This window comes from Vicugna pacos, chromosome 13, assembly GCF_048564905.1.
Source record: "Vicugna pacos chromosome 13, VicPac4, whole genome shotgun sequence".
Classification (NCBI taxonomy): Eukaryota; Metazoa; Chordata; class Mammalia; order Artiodactyla; family Camelidae; genus Vicugna; species Vicugna pacos.
In genome coordinates this window covers 48,810,385-48,831,225 of record NC_132999.1, presented here as the reverse complement: position 1 = coordinate 48,831,225, position 20,841 = coordinate 48,810,385, and the positions used below count along the sequence as shown (strand labels likewise).

The window sequence follows — 20,841 nt, the reverse complement described above, 5'->3', positions numbered from 1 at the left end:
TTGTTAAGAATTTCAGGACTGCAGCAGAAGGACATTAAACCAAGTACAGAGCCCTTGTGACTGCACAATTTGTACGGAGGATGTGACGATGACGGAGGTAGGCTGTTCTTTGGGCAAGTCCCTTCTCCTTTCCGGGCCTCAATCGATTCACGATTCACGTAAGAATTGGAAGAGATGACTAAGGACACTTTCAGCTTCACCGTTCTACAAGCTGGGAGGTCACTCTCAAGGCGTAAAAGCAAAGTTTAAATTAAAAAAAACAAAAACAAAAACAAAAACTTGTGCCTTTTAACTTCCAACACCGCCGGATTTAAGCCCAGGTCTTTCTGGAAGTCTCCAAAAAGCATCCGGTGACCATAGCAACTCACGCCAAACTCTTAGTCCCTCGGTTCCGTCCACCGCTTTACGAACGCGCTCTTTGATTGGCTCAGCAAGTTGACCAATAGTCGGAGAAGCGGGCTGCTTGCCGCGTGGTGAATGGCCGCAGGCCGGGAGGGAGGCGGGAGGAGAGAGCGAGTAGGCGGGCCTGGGCGGTGGGGCGCTTGCGTGTTTCCGGCTCCGCTGCGGAAGGTGGAGGACAGGAGCCGTTGGACCGGACGCGACCCGCAGGAACCGAGAGCGCGAGACGCGAGTGCGGAGCTCAGACTTAAGAGCGTGGCTAGCAGCCGGCACAATGGGCGGAGAGCAGGAGGAGGAGCGGTTCGATGGCATGTTGCTGGCCATGGCGCAGCAGCACGAGGGCGGCGTGCAGGAGGTAACGGCCCGCGCGGCGTTGGCTCGGCCTGGTCCACCTAGGCGGCCCCAGCCACGCTCTCCGTCCTTCCCTGCCTTCGAAGGCCGAGATCCACCTCTAGGCCTCGTGGGCTTTGGAATCCCCCCGCATTCTAACTGCACCCCATCTTCCGGTCTGGCCTCTCCGCAAATCATGTCCTCGTATCAGTCCTGGGCCCCCGGGACCTCTCCGTAGTTCCTATCTTAGCAACCCCGGCGACCCTGCTCCTGCCCCTGGAAAACGTGGGTAGGAGAGAGTCTTGGGATCTCTCCCCCACCTTAGTCTCCCACGAGCTTCCGGCCCCGTTTCCCCTCGGGTGGCCGCCCCCAAGAGTATCCCTTAGCACGAACAATTCCAGACATTGAGATTTGCATCCACCAAGATTTGGAGCGAATGGAAGGATATGAGCGAGGGTGAGGGGTAATAGTAACACGTGGTCTTTTTAGGCCTTGAATGGGGAATAGGAGGCCTGTGTTCACAATTGTTTTCCACCACCTACTAACTTGGAACCATTCCACATCTCCAAGCCTTTGAGACAGAGCTACAAATCCTTATCTCCTGAATTTGGAGGAGAGTAATGTCTTGAAGTGAAGGACAGTGAGGAACTCTTAGGAATCAGGCTTGAACATTTAATAGGTATTTCTTGAGTAATTGATGTGTGTCAGACACTCTCTAGACCTGGTCTTGGGGGATACATAATGTGAGCAGAAACCTGTTCTTGCCCTGATGGAACTTACAAAGAGCTTTTCAAGAACATAATTTATGCATAGTGACCAGACACAATAACACATAGTGTATGAAGGATAAGGAGCAATTAATAGAGATTCTGGAGTTGGTTTTTTGGACCATGGAAAGAGAAAAGCCTATTAAAATCAGTCCAGAACTTTTTCTATAAAGAAACTTAAGGAACTCGCCCAGAATCATCCAACAGGCTCCTGACCTGGTGGGGACCAGAATCCTTGGGCCAGTGTGTGCTTTGCACAGCCCATTGCTGATTTTGTGTCTCACTGGAGACAAGTTTTCAAGGAGCTTTCCATTCCCATTCTCTCATTCAGGTGCCTGTGGTGACCAGGGACTTCTAAGCTCCTAGATATGGGAAAAGTGCTACTAATTTGCAAGTGTGAAGGGCTCTTGTCCTCCATCCCTCTAAATTGTTGACACAGAACTGGATTTGGGAGACAGTATATTTTTGAGTGAATTGAAAGGATGTCGAGAAGCAGGAATTGAAACCATTGAGATAAGTCATAGCATCAGATTAGAAATACTTGGGCAAATAACAGGACTTTTATATATACATATATATTATATATATTATATGTATATATTTTATACACACATACACGCACACACTAACCCTAGGTCACCACTATATCTCTTCATTCAGCAGAAACTTTACTGAACATATACTCTGAGCCAGGTCTGGTGCCAGGCACTGGGGATGTAGACAGACTCATGGTTCAATGTGCCTGCTCCTGAGGAGCTCCCTCTCTGGCAGAAGGTCTCTTGCTCTGGACCAGACACCGTTAAGGGCCTCACATCCATTATTTCCTTTGGTTCTCACAAAACATCCTCCTTACCTTTATCCCTAGAAATAGGTCCTGCTGCTATTTCTGTTTTATGGAGTTAAGGAACTTCCCCAGAGTCACAGAGCTAATGTATATCAGTCTGATACTCAAACCTGTGTTCTTAACCACTTGTCTACACTGGTACCCCAGCCAGAGTTAGTTGGTCTTAAACATCTTTGAAGTGGCTTCATTTGCTCCCCTCCTTCCAGCTCTGCCCTTGTAACTCAGCCAGTGCCACTTTGGATGAGGTTTTTACTATCTGGAGAGGAAAGCTGGGCCCCAGGCATTTCAAGCCCTGGATGCAGAGGAGTGTCCCATATCCTTAGGCTGCTTTGTTTCTGGCACCACAAAAAATGTGAAACACACACACATATGCACACAGGAAGTGAGAAATCTGCCTTTCAGGTGATCTGGATAAGGTTAAGTTAGGCTTCCTGGCAGAAGTGACTAAGACGGGGCTTGTGGGGAGGATGTTTCCTTCCAGTTGGGAGGCTCAGGGATGAAACAGTCCAGGTCCAGTTGCCCTCCTAGACTAAGGAATTTAGCTTCTGTGTGGTTGAGGTGTCCAGTATGGCACCTCTACAGCTTCAACTTTTACTTCTGTCTTTCAGCTTGTGAACACTTTCTTCAGCTTCCTTCGACGCAAAACAGACTTTTTCGTTGGGGGAGAAGAGGGGATGGCAGAGAAGGTGAGTGTTGGGGCCTGCTGTCCCTTGGGCAGCTGTTTCTCCAGAAGAAGAGCTTTCCTGACATTTCTTTGTCATAATAATCCTCAGCAGAAGTGAAATGCCAGGGGCAAAGAGTCGGGGAAGGGAAGTTTTATTGAAGCCCCTCTTCTTGCCAGGTGCTTTATCTACCCCTTTTCCCATGATCCTTTAGCAGTTTAAGAGTGGCAGGTGTTACTATCCCCATTTACAAATGAAGAAATTGATCTGGGGCCCTTTGCCCAGAGTCTTGAGCTGAGTTGTGGGAGAACCAGGGTTGGAATCAGGGCTGGAACCAGGGCTATTGTAAAACTGCCTTCTGCCCCTGACACCATGCTTCTTGGTTCCTTTTCCATTGAGAGGATTTTATCTAGTTACATAGCCAGGAGATGGGAGCAAGCAAGTGTTAGAAACTTTGAGCTTAGAAGACAGAGATGTAGGAAAACTCAAAGCCAGCCAGTCCCAGTCTTCCTGGATGCTGTGACTCAAAGTTCAAGGATTTCAGAATTGCATTTTGTGGTACAAGTTCTTAGATCTTGGATTTACTTCTGATTCCTTAGATTGTAATTATATATTAGAAGATTGGTAAATCATGAAGATGTCACCTCACTGAGCTGTGATTTTTTTAAAACCTTGGCATTTGTTTTCACTTAAGAGACATAGTAATGAGAAGGAGACATTTTGCAAACTGCTTTCTGTGGCTTCAGAGTTCTAAGAAGCTGAAGTGCTCGATACTGTGTCTTAACGATCTGAAGCTAGTCTGTCATAGACACATCCACCTGGAGGAGGAGTCCTGGGTTCTTGGCCCAGCTGTGTGGCCTGATTGATTTCCCACCAATCCTCTGGTCCTTTCAATCTTCACATCTGTAAAATGGAAGAAGGGGGACTCACTGACCTGTAGGACCCCTTCTGATATTCTTTCTGTATTAGCAGTAGCACCTCTGGTTTTTCTGTGGGCCAGACTACCTTGTCAGTCATTCATTTGTTCAACTAATGATTATTGAAACAGTTAACACTTTGCCTATGTTAGCTACTATGATAGACCCTTTGGGATTACAGAGGTGAATACAGACATGGTCTTTGTTCTCATGGATCTCACAGTGTAGCCCCCTTACCAGTGACCCCCTCACCCCCCCCCCCCAAAAAAAAGGACAGTTAAAGAAGTGGTGGGTGTTTGGGCAAAAGTCCTAGGAGCATAAAATGGGAACTAACCTAGGCTGGGGGCTCAAGGAAGACTTCATGAGGAAGTGGTGCCTGAGGTGCGAGTAAGAGGTAGCAGGCAGGAGAGAGGTGATGTCTCAGGAGTATCATAGGTAGCTGATGCTTGTAGTGATGGTAGCTGCCATGTATTGGTTGTCTCCTGGTCCCTCTTAGACTTTGTCATGCTCCCTGGCTCTTTGTTCCCTTAGAGTTAACTCTTTCCCAGGAGGTTGGTCAGACTCTTAGGCAGACAGAAACCTGTCCAGCCTTCCCTCCTGGTCTTTAGTTAAAACACAGTAACTCCTTTGTATTGAGGACCTACTGTGTGCAGGGCCACCAGATGTATCATTTCCAAATGCATTGGTTAAGAGCATGGGCTCTGGGTAGATGTGAGTGAATCCTCCGCTACTCCCTGCTTCACAACTGTGTGGCGTAGGGTGAATCACTTTCTGAGCTTCATTTTTCTTCCCTGTAAGAGGAGCTAATCCTTCCTTCCCAGGGCTGTTGGGAGGATAAAAAGAGGTAATATAGATGAAGTGGCTGGCATAGATCACAGTTCCTTTTTTGGACCTCTTGGGGCCAGATATGTTTCGGGATTTAGAATCCTTTGGATTTTAGGAGGCAGTGTAGTGCATGTACAGTAGATTATGTGTAATACCCCTATCCAGGGGTCAGGAGCGTATCCTCTAATGAAACTAATATTTCTGCAGAGAAATGTTTATCAATATTTCTACCAAGTGGGAGATTCGAGGACTGTAAATATTTTTATGCTACAAACTTGTAGAAATGCAGGAACACTTTTAGTTTTTATAGCTTTGGGGCTAAGAATTATAGAGAAGAGACAGTGGGTTTGAATGAAGCCATAATGATCAAATCAGCATATTACTGTCACAGGAAGAGATCAATGGGCTAGTGAAGCAGAATAGAGAACCCAGAAAAAGTCTAGCTTGTGTGAGGATTTAAGACGTGTCTAATGAGGTAACGCAGGTCAGTCGGCAGAGGATGATTCAGTAAGTTGTGATGTTACAACTGGCTGTTCTGTAAAAAACCAAAAGTGTACCATCTGTTTTACTCATATTTAAAAATAAATTGATCAAGAAGAGCTTCATGAGGAAAGCTAGGAAACTATGTATAATCTTGTGTGGAGGAGGCCTTGCAAAGGTAGGCACCTGGAAGCTGTAGAAGAGAAGGTAGCTGTTTGCCTCTCCAAATGTAGAAAACGTGTATGCCAGAAGAGCTGCAATGACATATAAAGTCAATTGAAAAACAATAGGTTTGCAATACAGAGGACAGACAAAATTTAATAGCTAACTTAATATGTAGGGAGTCATAAATTGACAAAAGGATAAACAAAAATGGGCAGTTCCAAGAACATATGAAAAAAATGCTTAAATTCATTGATAGTCAAGGAAATGTAGGGGAAAGAAACAGTGAGATGCCCTTTTTTCCTTATCAAACTGACAATGTTTTCCAAAAAATTGCTTACAGGGATATGGAAAAAAGGGTACTCTTCAGACATTGTGGGTAAAAGTGAGCAACATCACTAATCATTAGCGAAATGCAAATCAAAACCACAGTGAGATGTCGTCACCTCACACTCATTAGGATGGCTTCTATCAAAAGCCCCAGAAAACAGCCAGGTGTTGGCAAGGATGTGGAGAAATTGGAACTCCAGGGCACTGTTGGTGGGAATGTAAAATGGAGCAGCTGCTGTGGAAAACTATGGTGGTTCCTCAAAAAGTTAGAAATAGAACTATTGTAAGATTTGGCAATCCCACTGTTGGTATATATGCCCCCAAAATTGAAAACAGTATCTTTTTTTAAATTTTTTTTCTTTTTCATTAAAGGTTATTACAAGATATTGAACATAGTTCCCTGTGTTATATAGAAGAAGCTTTTTAAAAATGTATTTTTTTATATAGTGGCTAACATTTGCAAATCTCAAACCCCAAATTTATCCCTTCCCACCCCCTTTCCCTGGTAACCATAAGATTGTTTGCTATGTCTGAGAGTCTGTTTCTGTTTTGTAGATGAGTTCATAGTGTCCTCTTTTTTTTTTTTAAGATTCCACATATGAGTGATACCATATGGTATTTTTCTTTCTCTTTCTGGCTTACTTCACTTAGAATGATGATCTCTAGGTCCATCCATGTTGCTGCAAATGACATTAGTTTATTTTTTATGGCTGGGTATTCCATTGTATAAATATACTGCAACTTCTTTATCTGGTCATCTGTCGATGGACATTTAGGTTGCTTCCATGTCTTGGCTATTGTATATAGTGCTGCTATGAAAATTGGGGTGCAAGACATGAAAACGGTGTCTTGAAGAGAGATTTGTACACCCATAGCAGCACTGTTCATAATAGCCAAAAGGTGGAAGCAACCCAAGTGTTCACTGATGGGTGAATAAATAAAATGTCATATATACATATAATAGTCAGCCTTTAAAGGAAGACAGACGAGCGCATATTGAATGATTCCATTTATATAAAGTTCTAGAACAGGAGTGTGTCTTCTCCCTCAGATGTGGCCCCTCTACCCTCCATAGTCAGGTTCAGGACCTCATGCCTTCTGGTTTATCATAAATCTCTCGGGGCCTTCCCTGACCAGACTGGAGGAAACCACTCTATTCTCCTGTCACCCAGCCTAGGTCAGGGAGAGCTGTGTTCAGGTATGCCAGTGACCAGTCTGGAGCCTGTCCTCTGGAACTGACCCAGCCCTCCTTAGCCTTCCCCAGTCTGCTGGGCTGTGGTTCCCAAAGATGTGTCCAGTGAAAGAAGCTGGACTCTGACAGCCTGCTGGTTGGCACCACTGAGTAGGCTCCATACTCCCAGGGGTCTCTCCCTGGGGCTGGTCCTGGGTAAAGCTCATGGGAGGAGACAGGGAGGAGGGGTCAGAGGCTGCTGGGTTGGCCTTGACTCTGCCTGTTGGTTCAGCTCTGCCCTTACCTAACCTCCAGGAGCTAGGAAGGAACAGGATGAATGGGCTGTAACATGATTCACTGGAGCTGGGAGAGGGGTGGGTCCTGCTCCCACCTTCCCTTGGCCACTTGTTGGCAAATCGCTTGAGTTCAAGGTCTCCCTGATTAGGGACTTGGGACCAAGGCCCTGTGATGGAACAGTCTCTGTTGGCGTAATTGTCCCATGCTGATCTCTTCTACTGACAGCAGAATGGCCTTCAGGTGGCTCATTTCTTTTTACATCTCATCTTGTTAACCCATTTGGTTTGGAGGGTGCTTTTGGTGCCCTTTAACCTTGAAGAGTATGGAGCTACTGTAGTGTGGCGTGAAGTTGGGGGTTTGGTCTATGCAACATCCCTGTGAGCTAAGGCTTCGTCCTCATCGATGAGGAATCTGAAGCTCTTACAGGTTAAATAATTTGCCAAAAATACAGTAGCTAGGGTGTTAACAAAGCCTGGATTACAACTCTGGTTGTCCAACTTAAGTGTTGGGTCCTAGTCCCTGGACAGCACTTTTTTTTTAAGTAGTTACTGTTTATTGAACTAAATGCTTTGCAGGTATTCTCATTACAACTCAATGAGATAGGTGTGTAGTAAATCCCATTTTATAAACATGGAAACTGAGGCTCTGAGGGCAACACCTCGTCCAGGCATTCAGCAGATAGAGATGGGACTGGCTTCACGTCTGGATACATGACCCCTTCCCTGATGCCTCACTGCCTTCCCTTCCTTCCCCAGCTCATCACACAGACCTTCAGTCACCACAACCAGCTGGCACAGAAGGCTCGGCGGGAGAAGAGAGCTCGGCAGGAGACTGAGCGGCGGGAGAAGGCAGAGCGGGCAGCCAGGCTGGCCAAGGAGGCCAAGTCAGAGACCTCTGGGCCCCAGATCAAGGAACTGACTGATGAGGAGGCCGAGAGACTGCAGCTGGAAATTGACCAGGTGAGAGTGGGCCTGCCCGCCCCCTCTGGCTCCCATTGGCACTGGAATTGGGGACCCTCTTGCCAACTGTTTTGCCCTTTGCCATAGAAAAAAGATGCAGAGAATCATGAGGCCCAGCTCAAGAATGGCAGTCTTGGCTCTCCAGGGAAGCAGGTGAGATGGACGGGGGTGCTTGGGATTAGCAAGGGGCTTGGGAACTTCAAGGGACTCTGTAGCCTTTCCCTTTCTCTGGAATGCCCTCCCCTCCCCCACCCTTCCCATAGCTTTGAGGATCCTCCTCATACTTCAGGATCCCACACTGGACCAAAGTGGGTTAAACAAAACCAAAATCCACTGGCTTTAAACCTTGGCAGGAAAGCCCAAGAGAGAGCAGTGCCTGTACAGGTACCATTCAGATGGGCTGGGGTCTGTGGGCCCAGCCTGGCCTTTTGTGGTGGGTTACTCTCACATACCCTTCAGGGCTTCTTCCATTGACCTGAGTCCAACTTCCCAAATAATCCTTGGGAATCATTTGGTTTTCCAGAAGTTCTGATCTGAGACTGGGGTCTCAACCCTACAAATGCAGAAAAAGGAAATTGATCATTTGGTAGCCTAGTTTTATTTTAGAACATCCCTGCTCACAGCCACCTCATGACTTTCCATTCTGTGCTGGGCTTTCTTCCCGAGTCTCTTGGCTTGGACCCCCAGCTGGGTCCCATGGGTCCATCTCTTGACTGTCACTATCCCTCAGCTGTGTCCTTTGCCACATGGTATAACAGTCTGAGTTCCTTTCAGGCAGAAATGAGAAGAGGTTTTACCTCTGGCTCCCAGTGGGCCATGGACTGGGCAGGGACCAGGTCTGTTCTGTTTTGTGGCCATATGCCCCGTGCCAGCCCTGGGCCTGGCCTAGTGGGGTTCAGTCTGGGTCTGTCAAGTCAGTAGCTGAATATGCCGACTGTGAGCAGGAGGCTGAGGAGGACGAGGAGGAGGAGGACGAGAAGGACAAAGGAAAACTGAAGCCTAACCTTGGCAACGGGGCAGACCTGCCCAATTACCGCTGGACCCAGACCCTGTCGGAGCTGGACGTGAGTGCCAGGTGCCTGGGCGGAGGTTAGGGAGCCAGCCTGGGGCCCCTCCTGACTGTTCCTGCCCCATACAGGTGGCAGTGCCCTTCTGTGTGACCTTCCGGCTGAAGGGGAAGGATGTGGTTGTGGACATCCAGCGGCGGCACCTCCGGGTGGGGCTCAAGGGGCAGCCAGCGATCATTGATGGTGAGCTCTACAATGAGGTGAAGGTGGAGGAGAGTTCATGGCTCATTGAGGACGGCAAGGTGGTGACGGTGCATCTGGAGAAGGTGCGAGAATCCCGGCCTCTGGCCTGTGTGATGATAGAGGAGGTGGGCAGGGTCGGGGGGGGGGGGTCCTGTTCATTAATGCAAGGACAATGCTGGGAGCCTGATAGATGTATCTTATTTAATGCCCACAACAAGACTTTTAAATTGGTCTGTCTCGTTTTAGAGTCAGAAAAAGGACAGCTCAGAGATGTGCCTAGGTTCTTACCTCAGGTTCAGAAGTCTTTCATACCAAAACCTCTTCTTTCTCATTAGATTTGTACATACATTTAATTCAATAAATGCTTGAACTCCTACTATGTGCCAGAAACTGTTCTAAGTGCTGGAGAGAGAACAATGAACAAAATGTAGAGAACCATGCCCTCAGGAAGCCTATGTTTTCTCCCTCAGAGAGCTGAGACACAGGCACCAGTAAATGAATGTGGTCTCTGTAAAGTGCCAAGGGTCCAGGGAAAGTGTCACGTGGCACATACGGCCCGGCCCAGCCCAGCCTTTCTGGTCTTAGCTGTCTCTCACTCTTTCCTCTGTGTCCTTGCACTTGCTTTCTCTCTTGTCTTGCTTTTGAATGTGGCTTACTGCATGTCCTTTAAGTCTGAGCCCATGTGTCGCTCTAACCTCTCTCTCTCTGCCTGGATGATATCTCTCTCTGTACTTTATTCTTTCTCTTATCATACTGATTTGTGACTGTCTCTGTGTCTGTCTCTCCCAGCCACTGGGGAAGGCAGAGGTCTTGCCTTTCTGTACCCTAGGTCCGAGCACAGTCCTTTGTGTGTCCCGGGTACAGGATGTGGGTGGGAGAGAGTTTGGTTCTGGAAGGGTTGGGGGTGATTTCCAGGGCCCAAGGTGAGCCACCTCCCTTCCCCTGGTGCTCCTCTCAGATCAACAAGATGGAGTGGTGGAACCGCTTGGTGTCCAGTGACCCTGAGATCAATACCAAGAAGATCAACCCCGAGAACTCCAAGGTGAGCCCTGGCTGGTTGGAGGAGCCTTGGGTGGGAGGTGAGGGGCCTAGGTGGCCTCAGCTTCACCTATCCCTGTCACTGCCTGCTCCTAGCTGTCAGACCTGGACAGTGAGACCCGTAGCATGGTGGAAAAGATGATGTACGACCAGAGACAGAAGTCCATGGGGCTGCCCACCTCGGACGAGCAGAAGAAACAGGAGATTCTGAAGAAGTGAGCAACTCAGACAGATATGGAGGTTTGGGGGAGGTGTTTTGGGGGGCTTGGGCCTGGATGACAACAGTGAATGTGTCACTGAGCAGAACACAGGAGCGGCCCTGCCCTTTCCAGGATAAGCCAGCCAAGTTTATGGCTTTATAGCCTTGGCTTGCCTCCCCTAATCACTTGCTGAGGTCATCTTGAGGGCAAGGCCACCTCAGAGTAACAGATGGTCATTGCCACCTACAGAAGAACAGTGCCAGTGTTCGCACCTCACCTTCCAGCTTCAGGGGCTCAAGTGGACCTCAGAGAGAGACCTTGGGGTCCTGCTCCTGCCTGGCCTGACTCCAAGTTGCTCAGAGTTCTAAAGAGATTAGACATCTTGTTGGGGGCTAGGAAAAAGGGACTAACTTTAGGGGAGAGGGATGGCCTGTTTCACCTTCCTCCTATTTTCCCTCCCCAGGTTCATGGATCAGCATCCAGAGATGGATTTTTCCAAGGCCAAATTCAACTAGTCCCTATGTGTGCCTCCCTGAACTCTTGGGGCTGAGTCCCCAGCTACCCACCTTTCCTTCCCATCCTTCCCTAGGACTTGTGGCCTTAGGGCTGGGACAGGCATGGGGCTGGCCCACGCACACAGGTCCCAGGGCATCATGGGAGAAGGGCTGGGGCCTTGGGGGTTCTTGTCCTCCCTAGTTGGCCTGCTGTTACACATTAAAGCTATTTACCGAATTCCACCTGTGTCTTCTCTTTCCCCCTGGCCTTTCCTTGGGTCGTAAGCCTCTTATGGCTGCTGCTGGGACTAGGGGCTTGGCTTCTAGCCCAGGTTCTGTCATGTGACCTAGGGCAAGTCCTTGTCCCTCTTTGCAGCTCAGTTTTTCATTACTTAAATGGAGGATTCAAACAAGGCTTTTAGTCTGTGTATGATTCTGAGCAAAAGTGAGTTTTTCTGGCTATAGGGACCAGAACATAATGTCAGATTCTCAAAGGGGCCCATGGTTCAGCAAAGTTTAAGATCAGCTGGACTTGATTTTATTTACATCTCTAAGACAGTTTCCCATTGTAGTGGGTCTGTCCTCTAACCCTGGGTCACATGTTTCTAAAACTATATACGTATTTCCCAGGGGCAGAGAGTAGCAAAGGCGGGGAAGACTGCCCAAGCCTCAGACTGGCTTTGTGTGTTGGGGGGGATCTGGCCAGGAAGACAAGGTGAAGCCCTGTGGAGCCCTATTGTGTGTCTCTGACCTGGACCTCTGCAGATTTTAGGGCTTCTCAGAGTCAGCCACTGAGGCAGTGCTGGGGCCAGAGAGGAACTCTCTTCTGCCCAAATCCACCCATGGGATCTGACCCCTGTCCCACTTTGGCGAGAGTGCAGGTCACGGTGCAGGATGCCACAGGGTTTCTGGTTACAGCAAGACTGTCTAGGTTGGCTTGCCCAGGGTGCTATGCTCTGTGGAAATAGCACGGCCATTCTCTTGGCGTTTCAGAATATTTCATTAAAGACTTAAGCTATGTAGTATCTGGCTTTGTCTGTTTACCAAATTCAATAAACTGTTTCTGGGAATGCCAGTAGCAGTTCCCAAGGATGAGTTTGGGAAATGGTGCTCTTGGGCAAAGGCTATGGTGGAGGGACTACAGCATCACTCTCCTACTCTGTCCAGTGGTGTCCCTGGGCTCCAGTGCCCCGTGGTCATTTTCAGTCAGAGGCCTTGACCTGGATGAGACAGCAGAGCCTTAGGAAACAGGCCAGTTTTATCACTGGTACTGGGCCCTGCGGTCATGGCCACAGTCAGGGACCATCCTGTGTGTCCAATAGGAAACTTGATAAACAAGTATAGTTTGTCTAGTCACTTTCCAAAGGGTACTTATGGGGACACTAAAAACGGCTGTGGGGGCTGCAGGGGAGATGGGGGCAGAAGAGCTCCTGGACACCTGGCTTACTCATCAGTGAATACTGGACTGGTGGGCCTGCTCTGGCCTCACTGAGGTAAACACACTATGTGTGAGGAAGAGCTAAGGATCCTTCTGAACCCAGCTGGGCTCCGATGTCCAAACATGGGGGCCCTTCTACCCCTAACAGGTCAGTTCTCCAGTTTGGGGGCAAAACTGGGTGCAGAGCCACAGTTACCTAGCTGCATAATGCATTGAGTCTCCTGAGCCCTAACCCCTGTGAAAGAAGAATGACCCCACTGCAGGGTTGCTGGGAGTGTAAAGACACCAGTGAACCAGTGCTGTCTGCAGCAAGGGGAAGGTGGAGGGAGCTGCAGGTCTGAGGCTGGGGGTAGGGGGTACTGGCACATGCTCAGGGGTTTGGGGAACTGCAGGGATGGCCAGAAGCAGGCCAGCCTGCAGGTAGTGAACTGGGATAGCAGAGGGAGTCCAGGCAGACCTGCCTAGAAGGACCTCTCAACAATGAGAAACTGCTCGTTAAACCCTTCTTAGATACAGACACTGCGCTTGGCTACATCTCCTGGAACGCACAGTGAGCCTAAGAGGTGGGCATTACTGCTCTCAGTTTAGCCTTCTGACATCAACCTCCAACACTAAGCCAGGCTGGATGCCCTATCCTGTCTCCTGCTTCAGGCTGCAGTCAGGCATATGGGACAGAAAGGACAGTATCACCGCCGAGATGAGCAGACAGACGTCTATTATTGTACTATGGTCATGTTAGCATGTAGAACTTCAGCCAAGAACCTAACTGCTCAACAGAACATAATGTGGAGTGGGCGCTGCCCACAGAATTCCAGACAGAGGCCCTGCCCAATCCATTTAAGACAAGCTCCTTTTAGCTGTTACACACCGCCCCCAACCCCCAGCCTGTCCTGGGGAGGGGGAAGTTTGTATGATTGGTTATGGGGTATATGTTACAGGGGGAGCATGTTATGGGGATAGAGTCGGAATTCAATCCCAGAAGTTAACTCCTTAGTCTTTGCTTTCCATGACCCAGGCCTCCTGAAGACGGTGGGCGGGAAAGAACAGGCCCATGCAGGGGGTCCAGGGGGACGTGGGCACCATGGCCCAGTGAAATGCACGTGGTCCAGGAACCAGTCAGCCAAGGCGGGAAGAGCCAGAGTAGGCACTGCTTCTGGGCTCATAGTCTTGCCTCCCACAATGGGGTTCTGGTCCCCCTCTTCTTGCTGTAGACTGTCCTTTCCTCAGAAGGGGTTGCAGCCACTAGGCCCAGTGGGGTTAGCAGTACACGTGGAGCAGGGGTGCCCCTGAAGAGTCTGTGTCAGTGCCCTGGAAGGATGAGTCGTGGCTGGCAGGGTATCCTGAGGGGGAAGGGAGGAGAGAGAGGCTCAGAGTGGGGAGGGGCTCATGCAGGTCCTGCAGGCAGGGAGAAGCCTGCTGAGAAGGAGCAGAGCAGGACTTGAGCCTGGGCCAGTCTGATCCTGGTTGGGTGACCCACTCAGTTTCTTGACCTCTTTGAGCCCCAGGCTTGTTCTCTGCAAAAGGTAATGACCCGGTTCCCCGGGGGCTTGTCATGAAGGTCAAGAAGACAGCAGTAGAAACCACACAGGATGCCTTTTCAGCACCAGTGGATGCCCCAGCCCCGGCTCCATCCTCCACTTTCCTCTCCAGTGACCTGGGTTTAGATGCAGGTTCTGGGCCCTTATCCCTACACTGGTTCAGGGGCAGCCCCCTGAATCTCCCAACTGAACCCTTTGAGCCAGCTTGCAGGATTGGGATGGGGTATGAGTCTGCTCAGGCTTCTCATCCCATCCCTTTTAATCCCATCCTCACCCACCCCAGGAGGAAGCTGGGAGAGGGGCATGTGGGGGGTCCCTAGGGCAGTCCCCTCTCCTCTCCGCACTCATCAGGTCAGGACCAAACCTGGGGCTCCATAAGGCCTCAGCTTCCTGGCGATGGCATCTGCAGTCGTCTCCTGGGAGATCTGCACTGTGAGTTCTAGGGAGGGAACATGAGGAGGGCACTGGTCATTATCACATCCTTTCAACCCTACTCCCCACTTCTGCCCCATTTCCCTTCTGAGGGAGGGGCTACATACCCCTTGGCTGGGATAGAGAAACAATGCTTAAAACAAGAGACACTGATAGACAGCGTGCGTGTGTGTGTGTGTGTGCGTGTGTGTGTGTGTGTGTGTGTGTGTGTTAGTCTGTGCAGTGGTAGTGGTGGTGGTGGCGGGGAGACTTTGGTTAGGTGGGGACAAGCCCGAGGTCCAAATTTATATGGGTTTTGGGGTCCTGTTAACCAGGCTAAGCCTAAAAGCTACTCTGGCAGGTGGTAGCAAGGGACAGAAAGAGACTGTTAGGGGATGCAGAGGAGTGGAAAAAAAGGAGGAAGAAGAGCTGGGGCCAGCTAAGGGGTGGACCCATAGTGGCCAAAGACCTCAGTGCAACCCTCCCTAGCCAGAGCCTCTGCAGCCCTGTGGGGCCCCACCTACCATCCTGGCTGAGCCCTGAGCCCACCATGGTCTCATGGCCGCTGTCAGGGGCAGCAGCAGCAGGGGCAGCAGCCCGGGTTGAGCGCCCCTCTGTGGTTTGTGGGCGGGTGCGGCTCTTTCGGGTGCTGATGCGAATGATGCCGCGTACCAGGCGGCCCTCAGCATCTTGCTCATCCAGGTGGTAGTCCTGGGTGATGCTGCTGATAAGGTCCGAGATCTTACTGGTCTTCTCCAGGAACACAGTGTCTGAGGTGCACTTGGCCAGCTCGTCGATCTGATGTACGCTGAACAGCTCTGTGAGCTTCTTGAAGATGAGCACATCGATCTCTCGGCTGGACATGGAGCCACTGCCTATCTCAGGCAGGTCCAGGTCTGACTCGTGGAAGGAGTAGTATTCCTCAGAGCCACGGGGGCTGCTGGCAAGGGTGCTGGGCAGGCTGTGCCTCATGGGTGGGGGTTCGGCCAGTGGCTCCTTGCAGCAGGAGTCCGCATCGGGGGCTGGGGAGGTGGCGCTGCGGTAGGGATACACAGGGATGCCTTTGAGCTTGACATCAGGGTAGCTGAAGCTGCTACCCATGGTTGACTTGAGCCGCTGGCCATCCCGCTGTCTGGGAGGGGCGCAGTCAGGGCTGGGGGGCACTCCATTGTGCTCCTTGGCCCAGTTGGCTTCAGCAGCCCCCTCAGGGGAGTCCCCAGCAGACAAGCAGGGGCTGCAGCCCCGTACACAGGCTCCACAGCGCTGGAGGCAATTCCGGCAGCGGCGGAAGCAGAAGGCAGCCCGGCACCAGTCCCACACCCAGGGTCGCCAGAGCAGGCAGCAGGTTGGGGGTTCAGCAGCTGGCTCAGTAGAGCTAGAGATGAAGGTAAGGCTCTCAGGCCCATAGTGGCCAGGGTCTTTGGGGTCTGGCCTGCGGGTGCGGCGGCTTGGTGGGGCCCTGGATGGCTCATCGTATGTCTCCAAGCATAGCTCTGTTGGCCGCTCCCAGGGTCCCAAGCGTGGGGGCCCAGATGATGGGCGAGGGTGTCCCGGTCGAGGCATGGCTCACTGCATGGTTTGCTGTAGCCAGGCACCTGTAGGAGAGAGGCCAGAAAGGAGTCAGTATCAGAACTCAGGGACAAGCTCCTGCACTATGACCTGAGGAGCTTCCGATTTCTGGTTTCTGAGAGGTCTGTGATGTGGACAGGCACAAGTCTGCCCACAAACCCTCATCTAGTGTTCCCTCCCTCCCCAAAAAGGAAGTTCTTTCTGTGGTCTAACCTACATGTCAAAATCTCCTGGGACTTCACACACATTGGGATGGTCACTATCGAAAAAATAGAAAACGACAAGCATTAGAGAGGATATGGGTAAGTTGGAACACTTGGCATTGCTGGTGAGGGTGTAGAATGGGACAACTTCTGTGGAGTGGAGACTCATCAAAAAAATTAAACATGAATTACATGTGATCCAGCAATATCACTTCTTGGTATATACCCAAAAGGACTGAAAACAGGCACTCAAAACATATTTGTAAACCAATGTTCACAGCAGCATTAGTCACAGTAGGCAGAGGTGGAAACAACCCAAATGTCCACTGATGGATGAATGAAAAAACAAAACGTGGTGTATACATACAATAGAATATTATTCAGTCCTAAAAAGGAATGAAATTCTGACACATATTATAACATAGATGAGCCTTGAGACTCTATGCTAAGTGACATTAGCCTGACACAAAAAAGACAAATATTGTATGGTCCCACTTACACAAAATAGCTAGAATAATCAAATTCATAGAGACTGAAAGTAGAATGGTCGTTGCTGGGGGCAGTGGGGAGAAAATTAAGTGTTTAATGGGTAGAGTTCTAGTTTGAGAAGATGAAAAAGTTCTGGAGATGGATGGTAGTGCTGGTTACACAACAATGTGGTTGTGTTTAATGCCACAAGACCATAAGGCTAAAGTGACTTAAAAAATTAAAATGGTAAATGTTATGTTATGTACATTTTACCACATAAAAACAAAAATCTCCTGGGACCTTACTTTCTGGGGAATGGTTTCCCCTAGTTTCTTCCCACTGCTGGTAAGCCTCAGAGGCTGCTCAACAAATACCTTTCCCTGTGACTTGCTACAGAACCTGATTATTACCATCTTCCCTTTCTTCCACTATTCCTTCAAATTAGACTTGGAAATGCAACAGGTCCCCTGTCAATATTTCAGTCTGCCTCAGATTTGCTCTCCAGTCAACACTTAACACCAAGCACTGTTTTGCTTCCTTTGATTAGATAAGAAAGCTGAACCACAAAAATCATCTTCATTCCCTTTGTGACTTGGTTGCTAGCAAGTTCAGAGCTAAGATTTCATTCATTCCATAAACACTGAGCCTGGCTCTGTGTTAGGCATGTAGAACCAAAGATGAATGAACTATTGACCCTGTTCTTGTGATTCGCACATGGTTTTGTAGGGAAAACAGATACCTAAAATCTCATAAGCTGGAACATGTAGGATATATGAGGCATTATGGGAGTAAATAATTCTGCCTGCAAGAATATTACGTAGTGATGTAATGTCTGCAACCTAATCTCAAAGGGTTCCCCACAAACAGAAGGTATATGTGTGTAGAGAGAGAAAGGCACAGAATGTTAGCCATGGGGAATGGGGATGAGGAGGATACAGGAGTTCTCTAACTATTCCTGCAACTCGTCAATACACTCCTCAGCCCCACTTGGCACTCCTTCTCCAAAGACTCTCCAGAACCTAAAGTCAGATGGGGGACCCTCTCCCCACAGCCTTCTGCTGGGCTCTCAGTTCAGCTGAGTTGGCATTGAAGCCATATTTGAAGATAAGCCTATATATGACCCCAAGGGGCAGGGACTGTGTCTTATTCTTTTCTGTTTCAGTATCTGGAACAGGGTTGGTACAGTAAGTGCTTCAAGGGATTGACACATTCTGTGCGACCTCTGGGTAGAAACAGGACCACTGGGTAGAAAGTAAAAGGACTTAGGTTCTAGACCAGAGCTGGAGGAGCAGCAGTCTGGAAGGAGGGGGGTGAAATTTCCTCTCCAAAGGTGTACAGACTGAAATTGAAACAGGTGACTTGAAAATCCCTTACAACCCAGAGAACAAACAGTTAAAAACGTTTGCCTTGGGTGCTCGCTTCGGCAGCAAATATACTAAAAAATTTGCCTTGTTTGAGCAATGTGGGGGTGGGTATAGATTCACTCATTCACTTAATGAATATTTACTGAGAGCCTACTGTGTGCCAGATGCTGTTCTAAATTCGGTGGATACAGAAAAAATTCCCTAACTTCAGGAGTTTGCATTCTAGTGAAAGAGTTAATTATTGATACTGTACATTGTTCTCAGTGCTTTAAATATCTTAAACCAATTAATTTTCACAACCCTATTTGTAGGTTTTATTATTATTACTGTTATACTGAGGAACAGAGAGGTTAATAAGTTATCCAAAGCCACACATCTATTTGAACCCAAGCGGCCTGGCCTAGACTCTTACCCACTACCCCCATCCCATCTATTACTTGGGAGGAAAGGGGCAGTCAAAGTGGCCAGCTGCCAGCTCCATGGACAAGCCTGTGCCCAAGAAGGGCCCACATAGGGAGCCCTGAGTTTTCCAGGCTCAGCCCTTGGATGAGGAGGGTGGGCACATCTACATTGTTTCAACTACACTGAGCTCTGGGGTACCTGGGGTTTGTAAGAACATCACGAGGTTGCTGATTGTGGTGTAGGTTGTTGTCTCCTCCTCCACCTCCAAGGTTTTAGGAGCGGCTACTATTCATTAAGTCCATCCAATAAATATTTACTGAGCACCTACCATGTGCCCAGTACTGTGCTAAATGCTGAGGAAACAGCAGTGAATGGGCCAGAACCAGGCTCCAGCCCAAGAGGACTTTTGGTTTATTTAACACTCACAATTGCCCTGTAAGTATTACATCTCCACTTTACAGATCAGGAATCTGAAGCTCGATTCACCTCAAAGAGGTGAAATGACTTGCCCAGAGACACCTAGCTGGAAAGGGATGGAGCAGGATTTGCACTGTGGTCTGCCAAACTCCAGAGCCCCTGTACTTTGCTCTGTACCGCACATCTGGAAGAGGGGGTGGGATGGAGGAAAGGGGCAAGACCTGGGGTAAGGGACAGTGCCTGGCCTCATTTCCCCCCTTCCCGTTATTCTCTGAACCCTCCAGAAGTCAATTTCAGCCCATTTTGTCCTGGCTATATGCTGCCACCTCCAAAATCCTAGGAACACCGGTCACTTGGTTTAATGAGGGGAGAGCTCCTGTTCCTGTTGTGGCCCCGGGCAAGACTCCTGGCCTCAGTTCTCTCATCTTTAACAAAGGGAGAGAGGAGTATCTTTATGGGCGACCATAAGGTTTAAATGAGATATTGCGTGCAGGGGCCTTAGCATTTTGCCTGGCACCTGGGAGGGGCTGGGTCACTGGGCGCCTCAAGGCACTGCATAGTGAGTAGCTCCCAGTTGTCAGGCGCGCCCTCCCTAAATTTCTTGTTGAAGCTCTTTTCTCCCTCCCACTTGGTCCCTGAGAACACACACACTCAGGGGTCTGTTTTCGTACCATCCCCCTTCTCCCAAGGTACCCAAGACAGGCTCAGCCGCACCAGCCTCTGCCCCACCCCAGAGCTCAGCCAAATTTTGCACACCCAGCAGAGAGGGTCACCCCAGCCCTGCTCACTAAACAGCCGTCAGCTCTGGCACCCGGCATCCACGCACCCTCGATCTCCTGCCCCAAAGGCTCAGCCCGCGACTCCGTCTGCGGGCACCTAGTCCCGAGGGCAAGGGAGAACCAGACCTCGGCATTGCCCGTCGGACTAACACAGCCCCTACACCAGCAATGCCTTCGAGGCAAGCACCACCCTCTCCAGTCCCAGGGCCCTCTGCCCGCGGGCGGACACAGCCTCTCTAACACTGTTCAAGGTGCGCACGGTTCCCTTCCCCCATTCCTCCCCCGTCCCTCGAGAGAGCAAGGCTCCCACCCCAAGCCAGAGCAGTCCTAAGAGCCAAGACAGCCCCTCTCACCCCATTCTGCCCACCCAGCCCAGGCGCCCGCTCAGGCCGCTCCCTGGCCGGGCCGGCCATCGCACCCCGGAAGTGGGAGGCTAGCCTGAGGAACCGGCCCCGGGACCCTCGCCCGCCCGGGCGTAGCCTTGGGGGTCTCTCCACACTGGTGCCGCTCTTGTTCGCGCCCCCTCGGGCCCGTGCGGGGCTTACCTGTTTCGCCAGGTGAGCCGCCTCCGGCTCGGCCCCTTCCCCCGCCCCCCTCGCCGCTCACCTGGGGCGCAGGTGAGCGTCTCGCGGGAGCGCTGCACGGGCCGCCGTTGGGGACACAATTCCTGCCTCCGCGAAGCTCCGCTGCCGCGCACCTGGGCCGTGGCCCCGCCCCGGGAGCTGGGCGGGCACCGTGGAGGAGCTCCCGCGTTCGGCCTGCGGATTCCGAGAGCAGCTCTCGGCCTCATCCGGGTAAGTAAGAACGAGCGGGCGCGGTGGACAGACGGCGGGGCTCAATCTTCTCTTCCATTAAATAGGCAGGTGATCCCAGCACTGTCTGAGCGCCCGGGGAGCACTTGCCAGGCCTTAAAGGCTCAGCTCAAAGGGTATGTCTCCTGGGACGCCTCTCCTGACCACTAACGCCTGTCTGGTTTTCTGTTACATGGAACAGTTCCCTGTACTCTTTGTCATAATACTCAGCATACTGTTTTCTCATCTTCTATCTCCTCCTTTAGCCTCTGACTAGGGTATGGTCTTGTTCCCAAATGCTTTGGGTGCTCAGCATAGGACCTGGCATATACTAGG

At 50.3% G+C, this 20,841-nt stretch overlaps 2 protein-coding genes across 3 annotated transcripts; one reads left to right on the top strand and one right to left on the bottom strand.

Moving 5' to 3' along the window:
- The first annotated feature begins 541 nt into the window (after positions 1–541).
- Positions 542–11,363, top strand: NUDC (nuclear distribution C, dynein complex regulator). Its single transcript, XM_006196834.4, has 9 exons — positions 542–754; positions 2,949–3,026; positions 7,940–8,143; positions 8,231–8,296; positions 9,088–9,207; positions 9,282–9,476; positions 10,352–10,435; positions 10,528–10,646; positions 11,095–11,363. The coding sequence occupies exons 1-9, from the start codon at positions 674–676 to the stop codon at positions 11,144–11,146; spliced, it is 999 nt and encodes a 332-aa protein (XP_006196896.1). The 5' UTR covers positions 542–673; the 3' UTR covers positions 11,147–11,363.
- A 1,897-nt stretch (positions 11,364–13,260) lies between these two features.
- Positions 13,261–20,376, bottom strand: KDF1 (keratinocyte differentiation factor 1). 2 transcript variants are annotated; one of them, XM_072975022.1, is made up of 4 exons: positions 20,260–20,376; positions 15,037–16,107; positions 14,466–14,540; positions 13,261–13,903 (listed from the first exon to the last, which is right to left on the bottom strand). In XM_072975022.1, the coding sequence occupies exons 2-4, from the start codon at positions 16,073–16,075 to the stop codon at positions 13,821–13,823; spliced, it is 1,197 nt and encodes a 398-aa protein (XP_072831123.1). In that variant the 5' UTR covers positions 16,076–16,107; positions 20,260–20,376; the 3' UTR covers positions 13,261–13,820. The 2 variants fall into 2 exon arrangements, with proteins under 2 accessions (XP_072831123.1, XP_031539736.2); XM_031683876.2 differs by lacking the exon at positions 20,260–20,376 and adding an exon at positions 16,299–16,342.
- Between the last annotated feature and the right edge of the window lie 465 nt (positions 20,377–20,841).

Bases quoted from the DNA above. Each gene is read 5' to 3' on its own strand.
- KDF1 (XM_072975022.1), bottom strand. From the start codon at position 16,075: ATGCCTCGACCGGGACACCCTCGCCCATCATCTGGGCCCCCACGCTTG. The intron at 14,541-15,036 runs GTAGGTGGGGCC...TTCCCTCCCTAG, and splicing joins CTCAGGGCTCAGCCAGGATG to AACTCACAGTGCAGATCTCC. The intron at 13,904-14,465 runs GTTTGGTCCTGA...CTTCCCCCTCAG, and splicing joins GAGGCCTTATGGAGCCCCAG to GATACCCTGCCAGCCACGAC.
- NUDC (XM_006196834.4), top strand. From the start codon at position 674: ATGGGCGGAGAGCAGGAGGAGGAGCGGTTCGATGGCATGTTGCTGGCC. The intron at 8,297-9,087 runs GTGAGATGGACG...GACTGTGAGCAG, and splicing joins TTGGCTCTCCAGGGAAGCAG to GAGGCTGAGGAGGACGAGGA. The intron at 9,208-9,281 runs GTGAGTGCCAGG...TGCCCCATACAG, and splicing joins AGACCCTGTCGGAGCTGGAC to GTGGCAGTGCCCTTCTGTGT.